The sequence below is a fragment of the Orycteropus afer genome, unplaced genomic scaffold (assembly GCF_000298275.1).
Source record: "Orycteropus afer afer isolate SDZICR_OR568_19922 unplaced genomic scaffold, OryAfe1.0 scaffold00064, whole genome shotgun sequence".
Classification (NCBI taxonomy): domain Eukaryota; kingdom Metazoa; phylum Chordata; class Mammalia; order Tubulidentata; family Orycteropodidae; genus Orycteropus; species Orycteropus afer.
This window is the reverse complement of record NW_006921651.1, coordinates 11,003,461-11,030,542: the sequence shown is the minus strand read 5'-3', so window position 1 is coordinate 11,030,542 and position 27,082 is coordinate 11,003,461. Positions and strand designations below refer to the sequence as shown.

Here is a 27,082-nt window from a genome sequence, read left to right as displayed (position 1 = left end):
CACTGCTGGTGGGACTGTGAAGTGACACAACCACTGTGGAAAGTAATATGGTGATTCCTTAGAAAGCTGGAATTGGAGATAGCATTTGACCTGGCAATCCCATTACTAGGTATATATCCTAGAGAGTTGAAAGCCAGATCAGGAACAGATATAAGTACACTCACACTCATTGCAGCACTATTTACAATAGCAAAAAGATGGAAACAACCTATGTGGCCATCAGTGGAAGAGTGGATCACCAAACTATGGTCATCCATTATACACATAATGGAATGCTATGCAGCACTAAAGAATAATGTAGAGTCTGCAAAACACAGCATAATATGGATGAATTTGGAAGACATTATGCTGAGTGAAATAAGTCAATCACAGAAGCTCAAATATAGTATTAATTCATTGTTATGGAGGGTCAAGGAAAGGTTTATATATGGAAGGAAACTTTCTTTGTTGTTTGCCAGGGGTAGGAGGGGAGGGGAGGGAACACTGCAAAAAAAAAATGTATTGACCCATGTCACTTTAGTTTTGTGTATTTCACTATGCATGAATTATATTTCAATAAAATGCATTTTAAAAAAATAGTGTAGGGATTGTGGGGTCTAGAACATAGAGGTAGACCAGAGAAAAGACAGAAAAGCCATCAAAGCAGAAGTCATGGTAGCTACTATTTATTGGCATCAGACCTTAGAAAGAAAGCTTTACTTACCACATTTATTCAAGTTCCCCTGCAAGGCAGATACTATTTTTCCATTTGACAAATGAGGAATGAATTACACTAAGTCCCACAGCTAACAAATACACAGCCAGACTCCAGTACAGAGCCTGCCTGATTGCAACACCCATGTATTTCTACACTGCAGTCTTACAAAACTCAGATGTCCACATGAAAGAAACATACCCAACAGCATGGAAACAGAGAAAAAGAGTGGCAGCTAGCTTCATAACTCAGAATCCACAGAGTCATTGTTGTTGTTTGTGGTAGTTAAGGTTGTGTGTCCAACTTGGCTGGGACATGGTTTTAAGTGGCTGGGCAGCTGGATGTATTTATTCCCTATGATGAGATTTGGTAATCAACTCCATAGTGGAATCTGCTGTAAGTAGCTGCCTTCGGGATGCAGCCTGCTTCCATATATAAGGAGACACTCCTGCATTTGTCTGAGTCATCAGTGGTCTGCCATGTTGCCTGCTGATCTTGGGATTGATTCTGGACTTGAACTAGTGGTCTGCCATATTGCTTGATAATCTTTGGGCTGTGCCATTTCACTTGTCGACTTTGGGTTTGTCAACCTCAGCTAAAACCATCCACTTGTGGTATGTCTAGAGAAACACTAGAGAAACAAAACATTGTTGCTAGGTGCTGTTGAGTTGGCTCCAAGTCATAGTCACCCTACAACAGAATGAAACACTGCCCAGTACTTTGCCATTCTCACGATCCTTGCTATGCTTGATCCTATCATTGTAGCCACTGTTTTAATCCACCTAGTTGAGGGTTTTTCCCCTTTTTTTTTCACTGACCCTCTGCTTTGCCAAGCACAATATCCTTCTCCAGGGAGTGGTTCCTTCTGACAACATGACCAAAGTAGGTGAGATGAAGTCTGGTCATTCTTGCTTCTAAGGGGCATTCTGGCTGCACTTCTTCCAGGACAGATTTGCTTGTTCTTTTGGCAGTCCATGGTATTTTCAGTATTCTCACCAACACCACAATTCAAAGGCATCACTCTTCTTCGGTATTCCTTATTCATTGTCCAGCTTTCACATGCATATGAGGAGATGGAAAATACCATGGCTTAGGTTGGGCATACTTTAGTCTTCAAAGTGACATATTTGCTCTTTAACACTTTAAAGAAGTCTTTTGCAGCAGATTTGCCCAGCCAACACTATGTCTGATTTCTTGACTTCTGCGTCTACGGTTTTTGATTGTGAATCCAAGTAAAATGAAATCCCTGATAACTTCCATTTTCTCCATTTATCTTGTTGCTTATTGGTCCAGTTGTGAGCCTTTTGTTTTATGTTGAGGTACAATCCATACTGAAGACCAAAGTCTTTGATCTTTATCAGTAAGTGATTCATGTCTTCAGTTTCAGCAAGCAAGGTTGTGCATCTGCATATCACAGGTTGTTAATGAGTCTTCCTCCAATCCTGATGCTGCATTCTTCTTCATATAGTCCAGCTTTTCAGATTATTTGCTCAACATAGAGATTGAATAAGTATGGTGAAAGGATACAACCTTGACACACACCATTCCTGATTTTAAACCATACAGTATCCCCATGTTCTGTTTGAATGATAGCCCCTTGCTCTATGTACAGATTCCTCATGAGCACAATTAAGTGTTCTGGAATTACCATTCTTGGCAATGTTATCCATAATTTGTTATGATCCACATAGTCAAATGCCTTTGCAGAGTCAATAAAACACAGGTAAACATTTTTCTGATATTCCTTGCTTTCAGTCAAAATCCAACTGACTTCAGCAATAACATCCCTTGTTCCACATCCCTTTTTGAATCTTGCTTAAATTTCTGGAAGTTCCCTGTTAATATACTGTTACAGTATACTGGAGTAGTTACACCTCTTGAAATCACAAGCAAAATTGTGTATCTGTGTGTACATTTTTCTCAGAGAGGTGGTCATAATGCTCAAAGAGGTCTCTCAATGTCCAAATGTCAAGTACAACATACTTAAAGAAAACAAGTCACCAAGACCTTATTATCAGATTTGACTGCTAACCAGAAGGCTGGTAGTTCAAACCCACCAGCCACTCCTCAGAAGGAAGATTGGACAATCTACTTACGTAGTGACATTGCCTCTGAAACCCAAGGAGGGGTTGCTATGAGTCAAGTCCGACTGGACGGCAGTGAGTTTTGTCTGAGTTTATCCTCACTCAGCTCTTAGGAGACAATGGAAAGGATGGAGATGAGCAAGAAATGTCCTGACAACCTTCTCCAGCTGTCCAAACCAGAGGCCTCAGTAGCAAGGCCACCAGGTTTTACAGAGATGGCACCTAGCATTGCATGCTGGGAAAGAAAACAGACTTGAATCCAAAGAGCTGCCCCAACAAAAGTTCAACCATTCATTCATTCCAAGTTCAGAACGCAGTCCTTTCTACAGGATAACACAGGCCCATTTCTCACTTGGACACTCATTGATTACCAGCACTCCCACCTCTCCAACAAAGAAAATTAATGAAATTAGGAAGCCATGTTTATAAAGCTTGGGGAATGTCTCCACAAGGTTAAAGGATGAAAAATCACAACTTGTGTATGAGGCTGCTCAAAACAACCCCTCCTACAAGTTCTCTTGAGAACTTCAAGCTCAAAGGTGAAAAGACTTTGGGAGAAGAGATACACTGGATCACTCTTTCTTTCTTTCTTTAATTGTTGTAAAAATAAAACACGTTTGTCAGTTGAACATTTTTCACATGTATAATTTAGTGACTTCAATACATTAATCATGTTTTGTAACCATCACTCCCAGACACTCAGAATCACAGTCCCTTATCTGGGATGTATAGTACCTTTGGGTATTTCATAAGTATCCATTAGAATTTTATGCCTATATTTACCCCTATGATGCTCAATGGCTTTTGGTCTCCCTTTCTTCTCTTGCCTGCAACACCAGAGCTCAAATCCAGAGCCTGAACAACTTGAAAGAGATGAAAATGTGATTTTATCAGCCCCTCTATTCATATGAGGACACTGAAACCAGGCAATGGTCACATGTGCCCCTCAAAACTATGGACAGAGTAGAAAAAGGAAGTCTAGGAGCTCTGGTGGCATAGTGCCTAAGGCACTTGACTGCTAACCAGAAGACTGGTGGTTCAAACCCACCAGCCACTCCTCAGAAGGAAGGTTGAACAATCTACTTCCATAGTGATACTGCCTCAGAAACCCAAGGAGGGGTCGCTATGAGTTGGGTCTGACTCGACAGCACATAACAACAACAGGAGTCAAAAGTCTGCCAGGGGGAAGAGATCACATGATTCAGACAGAGATGAGGCCCAAAGTGGGAAAGCAAGTTGTCCTAAATTAGCCATGTCTTTGCCTTGCTCTGGCTAATTTATTATTTTGAACCTGGACGGCCAAACCAATGGGCTTATGCAGATGCCTGAAACAGATGGCAGGAGTTTAGGGAGCAAGGATTTAGAGCAAGGTTGGTTTCTTAAATAGAGATGGACATGGCCCAGTGGCTCAGAATAGATGAGGCAGGGAACATCAGATCCTACAGAGCCAATAAGTAATTAAAACCATTTCCCTTTGCAGAGTCCTGATTGCAAAGATCAAGAAATCAGATCCATTATCCGGATAGAGATAACTGCAGGAAGAGACTTCCTCTCCAGATCATCAGACATTTGCAAAGTTAGGAGTGTCCAACGTTGGCTTCTGGGCTCTTTCAGGAAAACAAACAAACGAACAAAAAGTCCAAAGCATCAACCACACAGGTTTCTCCTCCACATCTTGTGTGGTTAAGAGGAGCTGAGGTATCTAAGAATTCAGAACTGAGATTGGCAGGTTTTTCAACTGGCACATCCAAGAGGATGCCAGAGGGTCGGAGAGTGTCTGTGTGTGTCCTCTAAGTATTTCCTTCACTACACAGCTAATCCGATTAGCTGCTTTAGAAAACTCTGCAATGTTAATTCAAGGGCCTCATTCATAGAACAGCTTGGCCCATGCCTGCTCAGAACTCACATTCTTCTCCCTGCAAATAAAATACACACAGAAGGATTTTCTCTTCCTGAAGAATGTGCTCATTCCTCCTTGCCCCGACACACATCCAAAATGCTCAGGCCCTCTTACAGAAGAAGTTTGCATTCTGTTTTGTTGCCACATCCTCGGGGAGCTTCCACAGCAGGGAATGGATCTGTCCAAAAATGGGAGGGAAACAGAGGTCTCTCCATCCCAAGCACAGAATTGATTTAACGGCACTGTCAACCCAACAGGCAGTCTTCCACAGCTGGCAGCTTGCTCAGTAAAGAGGGATCAGGATTGTATACCACTGAGAGGGCCTTGTTAAGTTATTGGCTCTCCCTGAGTTTTCATTTCTTTATCTGTAGAACAGGGACTTCGAACTGAGGGAGTAACTAGAATAGAAGGCTGGAAGGAAGGAAGCCAGGGCCATGTACACGTACATGTACATGTACATGTGCATTTGGCTGGAGCTTGAGGAGAGGGAAGGGCACAGCATGGAAGGCTTTGAGAGTCAGACTGAGGAATATTTCTGATTAGCATCAGGGAGGCAATGCAGGTTTTTGAGGAGGGTGGTGGCAAGGTCAGACCAGGAAGATAATCCGGAAGCAGGATGGGAAAAGAGAGACTAGAGACAGGGAGACTAAGAAGCACTAAATCAGCACCAGCCTGTGGTCCCTGAGTAAACAGCGAGAGTGTTCCTTGCTGCATGTCCAAAGCCCTAATGACTTCTTAGTGGCCAGTGCTGTACCCTGAATGGGCCCTCAAGCCAACCTAGTACAAGGTCTTCACCTATCCCTTGGCCCAGAAAGACGCCAGTACAGAAAGATCGAGCTCATGGCTATGTAAGGACAGAAGCAGAGTAGTGCCAAGTCCCGAGTCTCAAAGGAATGATTATATGCATCTCTGTTGTTCTCCAAAAGGAAAGAAGAACACAGGGAAGTTGTAACTACAGGGAGGAAATGGGAAGAGAGCTGATACATTGTGGGGAATTGCAGTCAATGTCATGAAACAAAATGTGTATGAACTGCTGTACGGAAAATGAGTTTGCTCTGTGAACTTTCACCCAAATAACAATTTTTTTAATTAAAAAAAAGGGGGGGTAGTTCTGGTGGTGCAGTGCCCAAGGCACTTGACTGCTAACCAGAAGATTGGTGGTTCAAACCCACCAGCCACTCCATGGAGGAGAAATGGGGCGATTTTTTTTTTTTTCTTTGGTTGTTCTCCATTACTTCTACCTGGCAATATGGTGGGCAGGTTGGTGAAGTGGCAGACATAAAGGCCAGGGAGTTGAGAAGCCTGAGTTCTGGTCCCGGTTCTGACACTAACTGAATCTGGAACCTTGACCAAATCCAGGAAATGAGACTGCCTAGCTCCCCTCTAGGATAACTGACGTTTCATTCTAGCACCAGGAAAGCAGCACCAAGTTCACAGAATGTGCCAGGGAAGAAGGCCTATAGCAAAACACTGCAGGTTTCTGGGTCCTCCCCATCTCTCATCCATGCACCTCTGCCCCTTCCAGGGAATTCAGCCCTCTCACCTCCAGCCTCCTCCTCTCTGACAAAGGCATTCACCAAAGCTTGGAAATAAGAGAACGGGTATCTAAGATACATTCTTTCACACATTGGAAAGTAAGAAGAGGGGAGAAAGGTACTTTTCCTTTTTAATTTATTTTTTAAAAAATCAAATCCTCATGCATTGCTGGTGGGATTGTAAAATGGGGCAGTCACTAAGAAAAACTGTTTGGCAGATGCTTCAAGATGATCTTGTGACCTAGCAATTCCATTCCTAGGTATATACCCAAGAGAATTGAAAGCAGGTACTTCAAACAGATACATGTACATCAGTGTTCATTGCAACATTATTCACAACAGCCAAAAGGTGGAAACAAACCAAGTGTCCATCAACAGACGAATGGATAAACGAAATGTGGTACAGCCATACAATGGCATACGGTTCAGCCACAGAAAGGAAAGAAGTCCTGATACATGCTATAGCATGGGTGAACGTGATGCTGAGTGAAATAAGTCAGACATAAGAGGACAAATACATGATCGCACTTACATGAGCTATCTAGAACAGACAAATGCATGGACAGAAGCGGATTAGTGGTTACCAAGGTCTGGGGCAGGGGGAAATGAGTGGCTACTACTTAAGGGGTACTGAGATTCTCTTTGGGGTGATGAGAAACTTTTGGAAACTTGGGGTGATGATGGTTGCTCAATATGGTAAACGTAATTAATATCACTGAACTGTAAACTTCAAAATGTTTAAAATGGCAAATGTTCTATATTTTTTTTACCACAATAAAAATTTTAAAACAAGCTGCCAAAAAAAAAAAATGGTTAAAATGGTAAATAAAAAAATCTATTTTTACCACAGTAAATTTTTTTTTCCACAGTAAATTTTTTTAAACAATCAGAGCAAATGCTTACATAGATCAAATATTTAAGGATCTATCCACAAAATTCCTGATGGCCTCATTATTTCTAATTACTCACTGCCATCAGTCTTTTCGGACTCAGAGGCAGTATCTCTATGGAAGTAGATTGCCCAGTCTTTTTTCTGAGGAGTGGCTGAGAGGTTTGAACTGCCAGCCTCTGGTTAGCAGTCAAATGCCTTAGGTGTTATGCTTTTTTAATGAAAAAAAGAGAAACCAAAGCCATTGTTGTGGAGTTGATTCTGACTCATAGCAACCCTCTAAGGACAGAGTAGAACTGCCCTATAGGGTGTCCAAGGCTGTAGTCTTTATATGGGAGCAGACTGCCACATCTTTCTCCAGTGGACTGGCCAGGGGTTTGAACTTCTGACCTTTCAGTTAGCAGCCAAGTATTTAACCACTGCACTGCCAGGGCTCTCCCATAAGGGATTAGGCAGATAAATTATGGCTGAGTTGCACATTGGACCACTACTGCCCTAAAAGGCTGAGATGAACCACAATGTAAGGTGCCTGTGAGATAATGTTCAGTGAAAAGCACAAGTTGCACAAAAGCACGTCAGATAGAATCCGTTTTCCATTTTTAAAATCTGTTTATGTACACCACCCAAGCACATGCAGACTGGAAGAACTCTGGCAAACAGATAAGGATGGGGATCCTTGTGGCTGGAGTAACAAGGGATTTTCACTTTCTACTTTCAGCATTTTGAGCTACTTATGGGGGTTATGTTTGTGTGTTAATTTGGCTGGGCCTGGTTGAGTAGCTGGGCAGCTGGATGTAATATTCCCCATGATGAAACTGGTAATCAACTCCATGGTGGACTCTACTGTGAGCAGCTGAGTAACTGCCTTAGGGATGTGGTCTGCTTCCTGTATATAAGCAGAAGCCTTGGGGTAGGCGCTAGTTTATGGCACGCTTGAACCCTGCAGTAGCTATTGCTACATTGTTCAGCAGCCTGTCATGCTCTGCCAACTTTGGAACTTCCAATGGACTTGAATGAATGGCCTGTCATGTGGTTTGGTAACATCGAGACTGTGCCATTTTATTTGTCGACTTTGGGCTTGTTAGTCTCAGCAGCCAGTAGTTGCCTAAGTGAAGAGATCCTTCTAGCTTCAGTGGGCCAGGAGCAAGAGGCAGAGCTGAAGCCCAAGGTCGAGGGGCTTTCAAACAGCCCCTAGAGCCTGGCACTTTGAACTCAGACTTAAAGCCTACAAATTGTAAGAATAAACTCCTGTTTGTTCAAGCCATCCCATTTGTGGTATATTCTTGTCAGAGCGGCACTGTTGTTGTTACGTGCCATCGAATCAGACCTGACTCATAGCGACACCTCCTCGGGTTACCGAGGCAGTATCACTATGGAAGTAGATTGCCCAACCTTCCTTCCGAGGAGTGGCTGGTGGGTTTGAACTGCCAGCCTTCTGGTTAGCAGTCAAATGCCTTAGGTACTATGCTACCAGAGTGGCACTAGGTAACCAGAACACTACTGGACTCTTTTTTTTTTTTTTTTTTCCAAAACAACCAGCAGTATTAGTTTAATCAGCAAAAACAATAAAAAATATTCCCATCCTGAAAATAAAATAGCTATTCTAGATAGATGCAAAGTACTATTGGCCTTCAGAGAAAAGCAATCAGGAGAAAAATCACCTTGCCATAAAAGCACACCAGAAAACACACATGCATGCACACACACACACACACACACACAGAGACAGAGGGAGTGAGCAAATAAGCTTGGGAAGAAGGAACCATCACATACCTGTTTTCAAAGGCACCACACCTAGCACCCAGTGTTCACTGCAGCACATAGCAAACCTCTCCCACACTCCACTTTAACCTTACATTCTCCCCAGCCAGGGCTCTCCCTGAAAATACTAATGATAATGAGGAGGAGAAAGAGAGGAAGGGGAAAAAAATAGAGGGAAGAGGAAGCCAAATTGATATTTACTGAGCCTTCTATTACATGCTGGGCACTGTGCTAAGCGCTTGACACAAACTCTCTCCTTTTGTTCTCACGACATTTCTCTGAGATAAGGATTATTATTATTCCCATTTGACATATGAAGAAACTGAGGTCCAGAGTTTCTGAGACACAGCTCAAGGATGCAAGTCCAAGCAGCCTGACTTGAAAGCCTGTGACGGTAACCAATGCTTTAACCACCCTTCTGGGAGCAAAGCCTCGTTGGAGCTCTTGATCTCCTCTCAGGGCCCTGCAAGATGGTACCAGGGTCTTCCAAACAGTCTCTATCTTCGTCTCCCTTCTTTCCTCTCCACCTGTGTTGGCTACTGCCTTCCAGCTACAAGGTGCTCGCCTACCTCTGTGGTATCCAAAGCTGACTAGGATGTAGGCTCCACCCTCTGTCAGCTCACAGGGGAGAAGGAAAGAGTAGGCAGGCACTCAAGTTCTCACACCACCATGCTGACCATGTCTGAGGGAGGTGAAGGAAGGGCTGTTAGGCTTCTGTTCACTGCAGTATCATCAGACAACCTTCCCATCAGGCAATGGGCCTCTCCAACAGCTGGGCATACAAATGGCATGGTGGCTGACCACTGTCCAGCCTCCCTTTGGTATCCTTCACTCACATCTGCCAACCCCAGACCCCCCAGCTGTGCCATGGCAGATCCCCTAAGGACAACGGATAGGGGCAACCCTAGCATTCATAATGGTGGATGCTGTACACACCCAGGGATATGAGTGGCGTCCCTAAGCCAGGGACAGCAAGACCCAAAAGGCCTTAGTGGATCCTGCATGGACACCATGCCTGCTTTCCAAGTCAACACTGTGCCATACAGAGTGTAAATTGGTTCAACCACCTTGGAAAACTTTTTGACAGTATCTGCTAAAGCTAAACTTACATATATCCTATGACCGAGCAATTCCACTCCTGGGTAATACACACAGTATAAATGAGTGCTTAGGTCCACCAAAAGATAAACACACAAGGATGTCCACAGCAGCTCTATCTATAATAGCCAAAAACTGTAAACTGCCTACATGTCTGTGAACAGAAGAATGAATAACTTGGGTATGTTCATACAATAGAATACTGCACAACATCTGAGGCAGGAAAAGTGGGGTACGTTACTTACCTGTCTTATGTCCCATCTCCTCCATTGGCTGCTTGGCCCAGTCTCTGGCCTTGTCAATGTGAAATAATTTCAGGTCATCTTCATCTAAAGCAATGTCTCCCCAAAAGACAGCTGGGAAGAAAAAACATTAAGTGGGTCAATTTAAGCTAGAAGTCAAGAAAATGGATTTATTAATACCCTGGAGGGCATTGAAGGTTAGGTAGCAAATGCTAGAAAGGACAGTCCATCTAATCAAATTTCCCACTGAGCTTAAGAGATAGGGCTGGTAGAGAAAGAGCAATGACAGCATCTGTGTATCACACCACGGGGCTGGGGGCCTGACCTCCGTGAGAATCAAAATCCCGGGTCTGTACCGTATCCATCCTAGTTCTAGGCAGCTGTGGGCAAAACCACCACATAAAGACAATGATTTCTCTCTTCTTCAGAGTCTCCAGGATATATATATATATATATATATATATATATATATACGCGCTCTGGTAGCATAGTGGCTAAGACACTTGCCTGCTAACCAGACAGCTGGCGGTTCAAACCCACCAGCCACTCCTCGGAAGGAAGGTTGGGCAATCCTACTTCCGTAGTGATACTGCCTCGGAAACCCAAGGAGGGGTCGCTGTGAGTCGGGGCTGACTCAACAGCACATAACAACAACAACAACAACATATGTGTGTGTGTGTGTGTGTGTGTGTGTGTATAATTTTTTTAAATAAATATTGTGGTAAATTATATTATTGTTCACAATATTTTTTGCCCTTCCCTGAGAGAAGGTTATATATCCCTGGCCCACTGATAGCAGGATTGGCCATATGACTTAGTTGACTACCTGAAGGTGAGAGGAAGCTTTAATTCACTATGTCCTCTTTCCCTCTCCTAAAAGACAATCTATGATCCAGATTTTAAAAAAGAAACAAAAACAGTTTCCACCTGTTGATTCCGATTCACGGAGACCCAGTGGACATCAGAGTAGAGCTGTGCCACGTGGTCTTCAAGAGCAGATCTTTCAGACGAGGCCTTTCCTCCAAGGTGTCTCTGGTGGCTTTGAACCTCTAATCTTTCAATTAGCAGCTGAGTGCATGAACCATCTGTACCCCCCAGGGACTCCTCTTTATCCTGACTGAAGCAGAAACTGGTATCAGAAGTGACATGTTACTATAGCAAAAGTCCATTGGCTTTGGCTCAGGTAGTGAATGGCTTGGTTAGGTGCCTTCAAGTCAGTTTCAACTCACAGTGACCCTGTGCACAACAGAATGAAACACTGCCCAGTCCTGCGCCATCTCCAAAATCGTTGCCACGCTTGAGCCCATCATCGCAGCCACTGTGTCAGCCATCTCATTGAAGGTCTTCCCCTTTTTCACTTACTCTCTACCAAGTAGGACACACTTTTTCAGGGATAGGTCCTTCTGACAACATGACCCAAGTACAAGAGACAAACTCTGGCCATTCTCCCTTCTAAGGAGCATTCCTGCTGCACTTCCTCCAAGACAGTTTTGTTCATTCTTCTAACAGTCCATGGTACATAAAGTATTCTTCGCCAACACCACAATTCAAATGCATAAATTCTTCTTCGATCTTCCTTATTCATTGTGCAACTTTCACATGCATATGAGGCTATTAAAAATACCATGCCTCGATCAGGTGCTCCTTAATCTTCAAAGTGACATCTTTGCTCCTTAACACTGTAAAGAGGTCTTTTGCAGCAGATTTGCCCAATGCAATATGTCATTTAATTTCTTGGCTACTGCTTCCACGAGCATTGATTGTGATGGCTGCACAACTATAAATTTACAAAAATCATTCACTTGTGCACTTTATAAAACTGGTGAATTTTACAGTATGTAAATTATACCTAATAAATCTGTTGAAGAAAAAAAAAAACATCAACTGTGGCCCAGGACAACCAAGCTGGTGCCCAACGTAATGCTTTCAGCTGGGAAAAAATGATGAAGGATCAGATAAAGGAGACGAAAGTGTGGTTTAATCAACTCATGTGAGTCGATACTGACTCATGACAACTCTGTAGGATGGAGGCCCCATGTGGTTTTCCAAGGCTGTATATCTTTACAGAAACGCTACCTTTCTCCTGCAGAACACCTGGTGGATTTGAACCATCGCCCTGTTGGTTAGCAGCCAAATGCTTTAACCACAGCTCCAACAGAGCTCCTTAGCAGCCTAAAAGAGGCCTTAATTAGAGGCCTAATAAGCTCAACATTAACCTATTGCTATCAAATTGATTCTGACTCACAGTGACCCTATAGGACAGTGAACTGCTCCATAAGGTTTCCAAGGCTATAATCTTTATGGAAGCAGACTACATTTTTCTCCCACAGAGCAGCTGATAGGTTCCTTCAAGCTCAAAGTACCAATAATTAAGTCTGGTGAGAGAGAGACATGTCTCGAAAATAATTGTGCGTGTGGTAATTACACATGGAGCTGAGTCAAAGAGGTAAGAAACAGCTACCAGTTACCTTTAAGGTGAGTGGATTCCAACTCTGGGCAACCCCAGGTGTGTCAGAGTAGAACTGTGCTCCACAGGATTTGCAGTGGCTGATTTTTCAAATTAGCTCACCAGGTGTTTCCTCCAACAAGACTCTGGATAGACTTGAACCACTAACCTTCCAGTTAGTAGGTGAGTGTATTAACCATTGCACAACCCAGGGACTCCAAGAAATTACTAACCTTTTGGAAAATAAAGTTCTACTAAAAGAGCCACTAGCCCGGACTACAAGAGATTTCAACTATTTGAAACGTAAAATGATGCTTGGGCCCCAACGTTCTATGGGAAGAAAGCAGGTTGAAAGTTGTTCCTAAGAAGGGCATATTTGCCAACGTCCTCTTCAGATGCGGACAAGAAGAATAATGGAAAGGAAGGATAGGATCCCCTCCTAGAGCCATGGAGGAGATGGAATCAGGGCCTGATCAAATCAAGAACATTCCTCATCCAAGAGGCCCCTCACACATCTTGTCCAGCCTGATTTCAGAATTTTTATGGATTTTTGTGGCTCATTGACTGTTGCATTTCCCATTTCCAAATGGAAGTGTTTGTAACAGTTATCCTGTCCCTGATTTATCATTGTGTGTTGAGTAGATATGTGGGAGAGGAGGAACATATAGTTGTTTTTTTTTTTTTTTTTAATGAAAAGGAAAAGGAAATGAAAAGTCATATCCGTTTCCATATATAGGGACTTTCACAAGATCCTAGACTTTGTGCCTGGTGCCACAACTGGAAAGGACTTTTGGGGGTCTCCTTTGGGGGTGGATAAATATATTCCCTACACAAGAGGGCAAAGAAAGCAAATACAGTCAGCCGCTGGGGTACTAATGTCCATTAACGTACAATCTGTCATTGCAAACCAAACCCTGTAAAGCCTATTATATAAAAAATTCTAAGTACATACAATGGTTCATAATAACAAACAGGTGAATCAAACCATTATTATTATTATGTATTATTATGTTAAAGATGTTCTAATGTGTCTGGAAGTGTTTCTTTAATGTTCTTTATGCATAGAAAGATATATAACATATACTAAGACAAACACTTGACTAACTGACATTTGATATAAATCATACTTAACTGTTCTGACTTCTGTACAAATTTGACTTAAAGACAGACTAAGGAATGGAACCTGTTTATAATCCAGGGACTGCCTGTATTTGTGACCAGAGGGGAGGAAGTCTATGGTAGAGTCTATAATTATTCCCAATTTTTGCTACTCCTCCCTACCAAAACAAAAACTAAAACCAAATTCACTGCCGTTGAGTCAGATCCAACTCATAGTGACCCCTCTTTGGGTTTCCAAGGCGGTATCACTACATAAGTAGATTGCCCCATCTTCCTTCTGAGGAGTGGCTGGTGGGTTTGAACCACCAATTATACTTCTCCATTTTACTTATGTCAGGCTTTTCAATATATTTTCTCAAGCCAATGAAAGTGAGGGGAAGTGATACGTGTCACTTCCAAGCAGAAGCCTTAAGATCCAGAACATGGCTTCCCATGTTCTCTTTTCCCTTAACTATAAGACAATGTTCATCAGACACTGGGACACAGAGTAAAGATAATGTGAAGGGGTTGACCCAGGATGGATATGTGACATGAGAAATAAACCTTGGTGGTCATAAGCCACTGAGACTTGGGGGTTATTTGTTATTACAGCATAATCTAGACTATACTGGCTGACACATATACGCTTTCAAGAAATATCTGAGTTCTATGTCGATGGAGGGGGTAATGTAGCCAAGACCATGTATAGGGTACCCAAGACCATGTATATGGTTCCACAAGTGTATTTGTATGTTCTGTAAGAATTCCCAGGTGTGTAGTAGAACTGACAAGTAATAAGTTTGTAGTCAGTTCTTAGGCACAGCCAGCTACACAGAGGTAATGAGTAGTTGAACCTGTAGGTTCGGGACCATAGTTGCAGGGAACATCAAGCTCAATTGGCATAACATACTACACAAAACATTGTTCCACCTCCTACTTTGGTGAGTAGCGACTAGGATCTCAAAAGCTTGCAAGCAGCCATCTGGATGCAATGATGGGGCTGTCCTCATCTAGAGCAAAGAAGAATGAAGAAAATTAAAGATTCATGGAAACAATTACTCCAAGTGACTGGTACACCATGCAATCCTCAGCCTATACAACTATGAGACCAGAAGAACTAGATGGTGCCTGGCTACCATTGTCAACCACTCAGAGGGGGATCTATGTTGGAGATTCTGGATCGAGAGGGAGAACAATATGGAATAAAACTCAAAATCATTGGGGAAAAAAAAGGGACCAGGTTTGCTGGTCTGATAGAGACTGATGGAACCACTGAGACTATGGTCCCTAGCTGCTCTTCAGGTCTGGAATTGAACCCACACCTGTGGCTTCCAGCCAAACAAAAGACAGGCATATGAGTTAAATATTTACCCAAGGTAGATACACTCCTTTGAGAGAACAATCATGGGACAATAGAAGGGCTGTGTATGCACAAGGACATGGCTCAGGGGGCAGGAATGCATGAAGGGAAGGACACAGGGAAGAAGTAACTATGAGAAGGAAGTGGGAGGGGAGCTGTTGCATTGTGGTAAATTGTAGCCAATGTCATGAGACAACATGTATATGAACTGCTGTATGGAAAGTGAATTTGCTCTATAAACTTTCACCCAAATCACAATAAAAAAAAGAAAGAAATATCTGAGTTCACATTCTAGTCTGAAACTTGTTAGCTCTGTAACTTGGACACATTTCTCAACCTCACTGAGCCACAAATGATTTATGTGTAAATAGAGATAATCTGCCTATTCTGAAAACTTGAGAAAATTAAATGAGATCACACACACACACACCCCATGGCCTTATACGTGTCTATTTCTTCAATAGACTGTATAATCTTTGAGAGAAAAGACTGCAATTTGTGGAGCAACAAAGAACCAAGCCGTGTACTTGACACACAGTAGGTGATTTATCAAACCCACTCCCATCATCAATTCTGACTCATAGTGATCCCCACTGGGTTTCCAAGGTGGTAAATCTTTATGGAAGTAGATTGCCCCATTTGCTTTCCAAGGAGCAGCTGGTAGGTTTCAACCACCAACCTTCTGGTTAGCAGTCAAATGTCTTAGGCACTATGCCACCTTATAGCAGAGATCAAATACAACTTGTGAAAATTTGAGTCCTGTGTTAATGATGACATACAGTGAGACCAAGAGATGGAATGAATGTTCTTACCAGATTTTTATTATTATTATTATTAATGTGATTTGGGTGAAAATTTACAGAGCAAATTCACTTTCCATGTAGCAGTTCACACACACGTTGTCTCATGACATTGACTACAATTTACCCCAATCCAACAGCTCCCCTCCCACTTCCTCCCCATAGTTACCTCTTCCCTGTGTCTATCCCTCCATGCACTCCTGCCCCCTGAGCTGTCTCCCTGTGGATAAACAGCCCTTCTTTCTACCATGATTGTTCTCTCAAAGGAGTGTATCTACCTCAGGTAAATGTTCACCTCATTTGCCTGTCTTTTGTTTGGCTGGATGCCACAGGTGTGGGTTCAATTCCAGATCTGAAGGGCAGCTAGGGGCCATAGTCTCAGTGGTTCCATCAGTCTCTATCAGACCAGCCAACCTGGACACTCTCCCCCTATTTTCCCCCAAATGATTTTGAGTTTTGTTCCACATTGTTCTTCCTCTCGACCCAGGATCTCCTACATAGATCCCCCTCCGAGTGGTTGACAGTGGTAGCCAGGCACCATCTAGTTCTTCTGATCTCATAGTTGTATAGGCTGTGGATTGCATGGTGTACCAGTCACCAGGACTAATTGTTTCCATGCATCTTTGGTTTTCTTCATTCTTCTTTGCTCTGGACAAAGAGAGACCCATCATTGCATCTAGATGGCTGCTTGCAAGCTTTTAAGATCCCAGTCGCTACTCGCCAAAGTAAGAAGTGGAACGTTTTGTGTAGTATGTTATGCCAATCGAGCTTCATGTCCCCTGTGACTATGGTCCTGAGCCCACCGGTTCAACTACTCGTTCCCTCTGGGTACCTGGCTGTGACCAAGAAGTGACTACAACCTTGTCCCTTGTCAGCTCTACTATACACCTGAGAATTCTTACAGAGCATACTCATAGGACCATTGTCTGCCAACCCAATAAATGGTCTTGGGTACACTCACCACTACACAGATATACCTAATAGTTCAGCCAGTCCATCCATCTATCCACCTGTATACCCATGTTTGCCTTCACTGACAACACAGTACTGTATGTGCAAAAGGGACCATCTTTGTTGTCTGTACCTCCATGTACCTATCTGTCTTCCTCTTCCTCGATGCCACCATGTTGATCACTCACATTTGGTACACTGCCCTTCTCTTCACCCAAATCAATACTTATCTCTACCTGTCTAACAGTGTTCCCTGCCCTCCCCTCCCACCCCTGGTAACCAACAAAGAAAATTTCCCTCCATAGATAAACCTTTCCTTGACTTTTACAATAACAGACTAATACAATATTTGTCCTTCTGTGATTGACTTATTTCACTCAGCATAATGTCCTCCAAGTTCATCCACATTATGCGGTGTTTTGCAGATTCTACGTTATTCTTTAGGGTCACGTAGTATTCCTTGTGTGTATATACCATAATTTGGTTATCCATTCCTCAGTTGATGGACACCTAGTTTGTTTCCATATTTTGACTATTGTAAATAGTACTGCGATGAACATGGGTGTGCATATGTCTGTTCTTGTCATGGCTCTCACTTCTTTAGGATATATACCTAGTAATGGAATGGAGGGCAATTCTTCTGCTAGTTGGAGTTTAGTCCACTTCTGTATCCTTCCCTTCAAAGCTCAGGGGTCCAGGATTATCTTCTGTTTCTGTGTTAATTGGTTCCCCTTTTCTTTGTTGAAGAGGGTCTGTGCAGTCTTTCTGCCTAGTCCACCATCTTACTGGACCTCTCTTAACAGATTCTTAACAAGCACCCAGTCCAAGGTGTTCCTTACCCACAGCAACCACAAGAGGGCACACATAGGAAAGACCTTGTGGCCTACACCTCCAGGCTTAAAGAGGTATCTCCCACCTAGTGTCCTGTCTTGTGGTCTAAGAAGCTCCCAGTCTTGGGGTCTGGATCCCAAACTCTGCTGTGCTTTTCTATACCCAGCTTGGCTTCTGGGATCCCAGAGATAGGCCCCCTGAAAAACATAGTCCAGGAAGGCTGCCTACCCATTACTTAGAGAGGACTCCAAGCACAGAATGATTCCTCAGTGCTGCTCTGGACCCTGGAAGTCACCTATATTGGATTCAGAGCTACAGGCTTCCAACCAGAGTGACATGTTGCCCTGAAATCATAATGTCATCTAGAGTCTTGTCGTCTCATGAATGCATTGTACAGGAGGACTGAGTGATGTACTCAAAGTCACACAGCAACTAACTGAGCAGAGCCAAGACACAAGTCTGAGACAATTCTCATTACACTTTGGTCTGAACTATCAGGGCAGAATCTGTCCACAACCATCTGGGGGCCAGAAGTGAAAACCCCTCTAAAAGGCAGAAGGAACTGGTCTTTGAGATTCTAAATAAGCCTAAAGCAAGTGTGAATAGCCCGTACCCAGACTCCTGCCACAACATGCTTTTAGAAACACACTTCCTTTAAGGATCTCCACACATTGTAGAAGAATGAGTAAAAGCCCAGAAGCCTGCTTAGAGGCAGATGGCACCACTCGAGGAGTGAGGGATTCCCCAGATGTCATATCTTCATGTCAACACAATATCTACTGTGCCGTTAAGGTTCCTCCTCTGGGACAGGGTACCATAAACGGCTGGCTTTGGAAGGCAGGCAGGAAGACAGGCAGGCAGGAAGGATTTGTTGAGCCAAGCACGCAGTCAGGGCTCTGTTTGCAAACTAAGAGACCACAGGGATGTCACCAGAGCCTCTGGTCAGGCTCTTGGCCCAAGAGGGTGGGGCTGAGTCTGCACCATAGGGATCTCTGAAGGCAGCATCAAGCTGTAAAGGGGGTCATGTCTGAAAAAGCCTCCCCTCAATCAGAGACAGCCTGTGTCTCCTTTCTTTTCAAAGACATGTCATGTAAGCCTCTCATGAGTGGCCTGGAGGTTCCCATCGTGTCAGAAGGTTCTTCTGCACCTAAGCAGTCCTGAGCTAAGAGATAGGACTATACTCTCAATAAACAGAGTTATTCTACCTTGAACTTCTCCTTTGTGATATCATCACAACTGAAGTTAGTTAATACTGAAGTTCAACCTCTATCTTCCCAGTTCCATGAAGGCAAGGACTGGGTCTGCCTAGTCTATTTTTCTATCCTTAGCACTTGGCACATAGCAGGGGCACAGTAAATATGTATTGAATGAGTAAATGATGAATCTGAGGCCTAGCAGAGCTTCTTGTTTCTTCTTTGAAGATCCTTTGTTGTTTTTGTGCGCCATCAGGTCAATTCCAACTCATAGTGACCCCTTGTGATAAGGCAGAGCTGCCCCACCGCATTTTCAGGGCTGTCATCTTACCAGGAGCAGATCACCAGGCCTTTCTCCCATGGAGCTGCTGGGTGGGTTTGAACTGCCAACCTTTCAGTTAGCAGCCAAGCACTTAACCACTGTGCCACGAGGGCTCCTAAGGGTTCTTTGCATCTAAAGAAAAAGATATATTCTCCTGCAGAAATTGTCACCATGTTTCAGTGCAACAGGCTGAGGCTATGTCAGGAAGTGAGGACAGGGCTTTAGCTCTTCATGCTGTGGGTGACCATCACCAAGCCACTCCTAAAACAAGAGTAAAAATGTATTATGTACAAATTTGGAGTCAAGTATAACCACCTTGATCAGCAGGTTGCCATAAAACCAGGAACCCAAAGCACCACCAGGAAATTCACTCAGGGAGCAAGGATTTTTATTGACTTTGTTCACTACAGTAACCCCTGTGTCTAGAACACTGTCTAGTCAACGCTTGGAAAATACCTGATGAACCAATGAAAGATGAATTTGCTCCAAATTCTATTTGTGGAGTTCAGTGCCCAAAGCAGGGTCAAATTGCTTCTCCAGACACCTGCCCACTAACCATATCTCCTTCCTTATGAAACAATGAAAATATTTTGAAGACATTAAACTTAAATTTTTGAAAGATGAATTTTTCAACACACCTTCCTTGAAGCCATTCCACCATTACCTTAGAAAGAGAGGAAGGACCTAGAAAGAGTCCCCATCAGACAGGAAGGAGAGGCAAGAGAAGCCCTCCCTGTCAAAGAGCAGGAGAAGATGGCGTCCAGAGAGGTAGGCAGGGGCCAAGGCACATCAGACTATTCATCACCTTCCCAAGGCACAGGCTAGGAGAGGATGTGTTTCCAAGTCTGTGGAAAGCAGCCTTATGTATTACACACAGGGGCAATTGTACAGCCTTGGTGGAGGGTGGTATCCAGAGATAGGGCCTGGAGGATGCTGCTGAAAGTCCCCACCTAGTGTGCTTGGGTTCCAGGTGCTCCCACATGTTTAGGGAGATATGCAGAGGGGCTGAGAGGGCCGGTAGACCAGAAAAGGCCTGAGGTCAAGGTGAAAGGCTGCAGAGTAGGATTTATACCCAGAACCAAATAGTCAAGGGTAAGGCTTCGTCAGCCAGTGCTAGCACATCACCCTTGAACACCTGAGATGATCAGACACCCCTTAGTGGACACAAGCAGGGCCCAGGAGCCAGGAGCTCAACAGCCCCACTACCTCCCAATACAGACTAAGGTGGGCCCAGATGACAATGCATAGACCTGGGGATGCTTCTCTTGGTTCACAGGATGTCAGGTCAGTCCTAACCCCTGAGCCTCAAACAATCAGATTCTGCCCCACAAAACAGCACAGGAGGGCGAGAAAATGGAAAAGCTTGCAAATGTATTCTAAAGAGACCTGGATTACCCAAAAGATACTACTTAAATAGGAAAATATTGATGTTTTGTCCCTTGATAAATCTAAATCCTGACCTCCTATCCCAACTCTCCACATACCCTACATAAAATATTTGTTGAGGAATGGGTGAATGGATGGATGGATGGATGGATAGATAGAATTCATATATAATAAAAGAAACTTCACAAATTTTTGGAAAGTGGAGAATTAATCAATAAATTATGTTGAGACAAGTAGGTTACCAATTTTAGGAAAACTCAAGTTGGATTTGAAACTTATACTATATACCATAATTTCAATAACGTTGAGAAGAATGGGGACCCCAGACACTTGATTGTGCTCATGAGGAACCTGTACATAGATCAGAAGGCTGTCATTCAAACAGAACAAAGGGATACTGCATAGTTCAAAATCAAGAAGGGAGTGCATAGGGTTGTATCCTTCCACCATATTTATTCAGTATGTATGCTGAGCAAATAATCCGAGAAACTGGATTATACAAAGAAGAACATGGCATCAGGATTGGAGGAAGACTCATTAACAACCTGCAATATGCAGATGACACAACTTTGCTTGCTAAAAATGAGGATGACTTGAAGCAGTTACTGATGAAGATTAAAGACTATAGTCTGCAGTATGGATTACACCTCAATATAAAGAAAGCAAAAATCCTCATAACTGGACATTAAACAGCTTCATGATGGATGGAGAAAAGACTGAAGTTGTCAAGGAGTTCATATTACTTGGTTCTACAGTCACCACCCATGGAAGCAACGGTCAAGACATCAGACGATGTATTACATTGGGCAGATCTGCTACAAAAGACCTCTTTCAAGTGATGAAGAGCAAAGATGTCTCCTTGAAGACTAAGATGTGCCTAACCCAAGCCATGGTATTTTCTGTCACTTCTTATGCATGTGAGAGCTGGACAATGAATAAGGAAGACTGAAGAAGAGTTGATGCTTTTGAGTTGTGGTGTTGGAGAAGAATACTAAGAGTACCATGGACTGCTAACAGATCTGTCCCGGAACAAGTGCAGTCGGAATTTTCCTTGGAAACGAGAATGACCAGACTTCATCTCACCTACTTTGGTCATGTTGTCAGGAGGAACCATTCCCTGGAGAAGGATATCATGCTTGGTAAAGTGGAGGGTCAACAAAGAAAAAGACCCTCAATGAGATGGATTGACACAGTGGCTGCAAAGATGGACTCGGGTACAGCAAGGATCATGAGGCTGGCACAGGACCTGGCAGTGTTTCGTTCTGCTGTGCACAGGGTCGCTGGGAGTTGGAGATGACTTGACAGCATCTACCAACAACAACAATAACTATATACCAAAACAAATTCCAAATAAATAAAAATTTAAAATTAAACCAATAAATTGGTTGAATGATATTTAGAATCATGTGAGCTAAGTCTATATATTCAAAACAAACAAACAAAAATATTGAATTCTTACTAGAAGGCAAAACATGACCCATGACAGCCTCCTAAGAGACGACTCTCAATGTATTCCCATCACCTGGGTAACTTTCTTCTTCCACCACCTAACCCTTGGCTATTTAAAGTATAATCCAAAGCAGCACTGACGTCATCTCAGAACTTGTTAGGAACAGATCTCAGACCTCACCCTAGATCTTCTGAATCAGAATATGCACGTTAACAAGGTCTCCAGGTGAATCACGGAAACACTAAAGTTTGAGAAGTGCTGACCAAAGGAACTAGATAGAGACCTTGTTTCCAACAGCCATTCCCTGGGGATCCTGGGCTCCCCTCCATCTCTCTGACATTTGTCATGGCTGCAATGAAGAGTTCATAGGCCTCTAGGTTGCCACCGAGTTGATTCTGACTCATAGCGACCCCATGTCACTGAGTCAAACTGCCCCATAACGTTTCCTTGGCTATGATCTTTACAGGAGCAGATGGCCAGGTCTTTCTCAAGCAGAGCCACCGGGTATCTTCGATCCACTAACCTTTTAGCATCTCAATGCTTAATCATTGCACCACCAGAGGTCCTTTGCTTGGATAGGCCACAGAAGCATCTAAAATTCATATCAATCAAAAAGATGCCCCCGTTCCAGTCGTGCCTTACCCCACCACAACTTCAACCTGCAATTTAAAGAATTGCCACCAGGTGGTGGTGGTGTTCTGTTAGAAGCTCTAACTACTCTTGTATTTCCAGGATAGATTATGAAATTTAATAAGGAAAATGCTTTTCAGAAATCAAAAATAGAAATCTTTATAAAGTAGTCAAATGCAATTTTAAAGCTATTATATAATAAACTTAGAAATATAAAAGGAGACTAATATTAAAGAAATACTTTCTAATGGTAGACAGGCAGTCCCCAGGTTATGAACAAGATCCATTCCTAATTGTGTCTTTACTTGGAATTTGTAGGTTAGTCGGAACAGGTGCAAACAGTTCTTTTTTAGCCTCACTTTAGTGCAAGAAAAAGCTTGAAGCCTTTTCAATGATTTAAAAGCTGTACATCCAACAAGTGAAGGCAATTGTGATGAATTTGTTGCAAGAAGGAATTGGTACAATGGTTTCAAATGGAGGGTACATTTACATAACATTATGGGGCAAGTACAAGTTTTCCATAAGTCAGATGTTTGTAATACAGGAGTGTGCTGATGTTTAACAATTGGCTGGGGGGGAGGAAGGACGAGCCCTGGTTTGTAGGCTGGTTTCCATGGTATGAATACTCCCATGATGGCTGACTTAAGGAAGAGATATGCAGAACTGGCTCTCACAAGCTAATTATAACTTATTGCTATAACAACAACAAGTATTTGCAAAGTACCTCACGGTCACTTATGTTAGCCCTGTGATTTCATGCACATGCCTGACCCTGCAGGTTACAGAAGATGACCATGGTCTGAGCCAAGCAGGAAAAGGCCTCAGCACTGCAGCCCCATCCCAGGACTTCCATGTCACAACATCATCTTGCCTCCTAGGTCTTTTTCCCCAACTACAGCAGAAGTGTACAGCACTCAGTATGTCCCAGGGGCCAGGCCAAAGGCTTTCTACACATTACCTCAATCCATCCTCTCACCACCTCTGTGAAGAAGCCATTCTTAACACCACTTAATAGATGAGCAAACAAAGGTCCAGAGAAGAGGTAGGTCTTGGCTGAGATCATGAAGTTAGGAGGAGGCTGTGCAGGTACTTTAAGTCAGCCAAGGCCTCCCAGATTTCAAAATCAGAGCCCTCGCCCATTATGCATTTGCTAAGTTTCATGTTCTAAAAAGTAAAAAGAAATGTTATGTTGCACCACTTGCTTTACTGCAGAACTTGTCAGAGCCTTTGCAATGCTAATGAATATTATGACTTTCAAAGAGAAATACATTGAGGCATTTGCCAACATCATTGCCCTTAGAGTCTCTTCACTGCGTATCTCAAGTTTCTTGACTGAGAAACACGTTTTGGAGACTGCAGCACCACTCAGCAATCCTCCAGGAATTACAGACCCTAGCACTAGCAGGAGGAGTTCATGGGTGGCAGAAAGAGTTAGGTGCTCAACTACTAAGCAAAAGGTTGACGATCCAAACCCACCCAGAAACTCCTAGGAAGACTGGTCTGGTGATCTGCTTCCAAAATGTGACAGCCTTGAAAACCCTAGGAGCAGTTCTACTCTGCACACATGGGTTCGCCATGAGTTGGATGGCAACTAACAAGAGGACTTCCAGGGTCTGTCTAGATCATCAGGTCTAACTTACTATCTGATGCCTGAACAGCTTGTTCTCACACACCTCCAGTGACAGGGAGTTCACGCCCTCCCAAAACATTCCCCTTGATCGTTGAACAGCTCTCTCTGTTTCTTCTAAAATTGGTGTTTTAGTTCTTCTCTTGGAACCAAAGCACTGAAGAGAAAGGGCCTCATAATTCCGAGTACCAGTGATGTCCTTTACACTCTCCAAACCCTCACAACAACAAAAACCCTATGCAGTATGCATCATCATATCCATTTTTCAGATGAGGAAAGTAGGCTCAGAGCCATTAGGCAACTTGCTCCAGGCCCCTTCTCAGTTCTAAGTCTTAACTGCTATTTATCTGTGCCTCCCAAAGACCCACACTGCTCAGTAAGGGATGGAAGCATAGAGAGGAGGAATCTCAGGGGCTGAAATCAGAGAAGGCATCACAGGGGAGGTGACACTTGCGCAGGAGGATAACATGTGAGCAGAAGTCTGGCAGGCATATACCAAGAGGAAAGAGCATGCTGGCTTTTGGGACAGCATGTGCCAAGGCTCCGAGAAAAGAAACAGCAAGGCACTGTCAGGGCAGGAGCAAAAGAGGTCCAGTGAGCTGGGACCAGCTGAAGTGTTTTTTGGGGGAGGGGGGCACCCAGTCATACCGACTGCTATCCCCAGGAAGAGAGCAGGGAGCAGGCCAGGATGTGAGGCTACAGGAACTGAGAAGCTTTGTGAGTGCAGAAAGGGAGGTGCAGCCAGAGGCAACAGAATGCTAGCACTACTAGAGCACCCAAAGTGAACTTGGTTACAAGGAGTCACTCACTTTGGTAAAGTACTTCACAGTTTGCAACCCCTTCCATGCACACATTCTCCTCCCCACCCCCTCCCCAGCACCCAACAAAGACCTTGAGAACACTTTTGGTAAATGAACAAGTGTTTCTTCATCTAAGTCCTAAGGGAAGCAGGGCAGTAATCATTATCCCATTTTATGGGGAAAGCAAATGCTTAGGGAAGTTAATAACTAGCCCAAGTTTACAACCAATGAGAAGGGGGTGGGGCTTGAACTCAATTCTTTTGGCTCCAAACTTGGAGGTCCTCACACAAGGACCCAGTTTTCTTGAACTGGGATTCAAGGTCGGGGCTGATCTCATGGTCAGCAGTAAGAACTCTGTTGTCAAATAAGCTGTTAACCTGGCAAAAGGTAGACAGTCCCAACAGCGGTACTTGGAGGGGCCAGAGTGCAAGAGAGGGTGGCCTGAGGGCTCTCCACATTCCTTCCACCCTGGATTCTGAGAATCAGATAGGAGATTCTGGAAGTATTAAACTGTCCCCTGACTTGGGACCTGCAGAGCAGAAGAGTCTGCAAGCCAGGTAGCAGCCCAACCAGTCAGAGAGGACCCCTTTGTCTCTGCTGCCGCCTTCTATTGCCACCACGCCCTCCCTGAGACCCTTGGTTTCCTAGTGTTCAAAGAGTGGGCAGCTGAAGGCAGGCTGACATGGTTTGCTCCTCCCCATCTGCCGTGGATGCGGGAATGCAGACAGACCCTGGCCATATGCTCTGCCCCATCCTAAGGCTCCAAACCAACATTGGCCTGGATTTTTCCACTGGAGTAACCTCACCAGGTATCCATCCGACTTCATTTCACCTCCACCAATCAGGTCACTTCCTGACTTTAATGCCTACATTTACAACTTGGAGCTGCACTAAGAGGTTGTTTATTTCTCCATCAGCTTCCCATCTATCAACCTAATCACAACAATTGGGCAGTATTGCTGCATGTCTGGACACCAGAGACCAAAATCCCAGTTTGAATGGGACCATGAAAATGTTCTATACTGGAGAGATGGAAGCCTGGATCTGGTCACTGTGTGATCCTGGACAAGTAACTTTTCCTTCAATGGCCCTTTCTTCACTCTGCAATGAGACAGTTGAACCAGAGTGGTGGTTCTCTAGGCATGGCCCAGAAACCATTAATATTAGAAGCATCTGAGCAGAGCATTGGTATGCGGATCCAGCTCAGATCTATGGAGTCAGAGTCTCCAGGGACAGCGCTTGGGAGTGTGCACTTGAAATTCATGCTCCCTTCCTTTCCTCGGGGACTGATGCATACTGAAATTTGGAAAGCAGTGGAGTAGATGGTCTGTAAGGTCCTTTCAGCTCTGACATTTTACTTCACTGCAGGATCCTTTAGAGAAGAGTGGTTTGAACCCACCCAGTGGTCCCATGGAAGAAAAGAGAAAAGACCTGGTTATCTGGTCACATAACTATTTATAGCCTAGGAAACCCAATGGAGCGATTCTAGTCTAATAGGGTCACGGTGAGTAGGAATCAATTTGACAGCACACAACAACAGGGAATCCATCCAGGTCCTGCTGTGTGCCCATCCCAATGACACGCCACTCAGGAAGGGCCTCACTAATGTTCCATAAGAGTCACCTAGAGATAAGCCTAGATTATTGAAGGAACTAAATATGGAGCATTGGAGCCATTGGAATTCCTCTCAGGAAACAGGCTGAGGTGGGGTGGAGGGGCCGGAGGCGGTGAGAGTTACAGGGAAATCCTACCCAGAGACACATTTAGTTCATTTCCAGTTTCCAGCAGAGGGATTTAACAGGTTTAAAGCAGTTTTCTGTGAATCTTTGTCAAGGGAGTGTATGTACAAACAAACAGGAGGGTTTTTTTTTTTTTTTTTTTTTTTTTAGTAAAAAGTTAATCGGCTTAAAGTGTGCAACTAAATAAGCAAAGCTTACATTAAAGTGACCCACAGAGAAAGGACCCCATGGAAAGAAAGTTCTAGG

The 27,082-nt window shown here is 43.6% G+C and overlaps 1 protein-coding gene across 1 annotated transcript in view; it reads right to left on the bottom strand.

The window, feature by feature from the left end:
* The window catches only part of TLL2 (tolloid like 2), a 174,878-nt gene that overhangs the window by 123,227 nt on the left and 24,569 nt on the right, over positions 1-27,082 (bottom strand). The window contains exon 2 of the mRNA XM_007940052.2: positions 10,207-10,317. Within this exon, the coding sequence (XP_007938243.1) occupies positions 10,207-10,317 (111 nt within the window). The remainder of the gene's footprint in view (positions 1-10,206; positions 10,318-27,082) is intronic.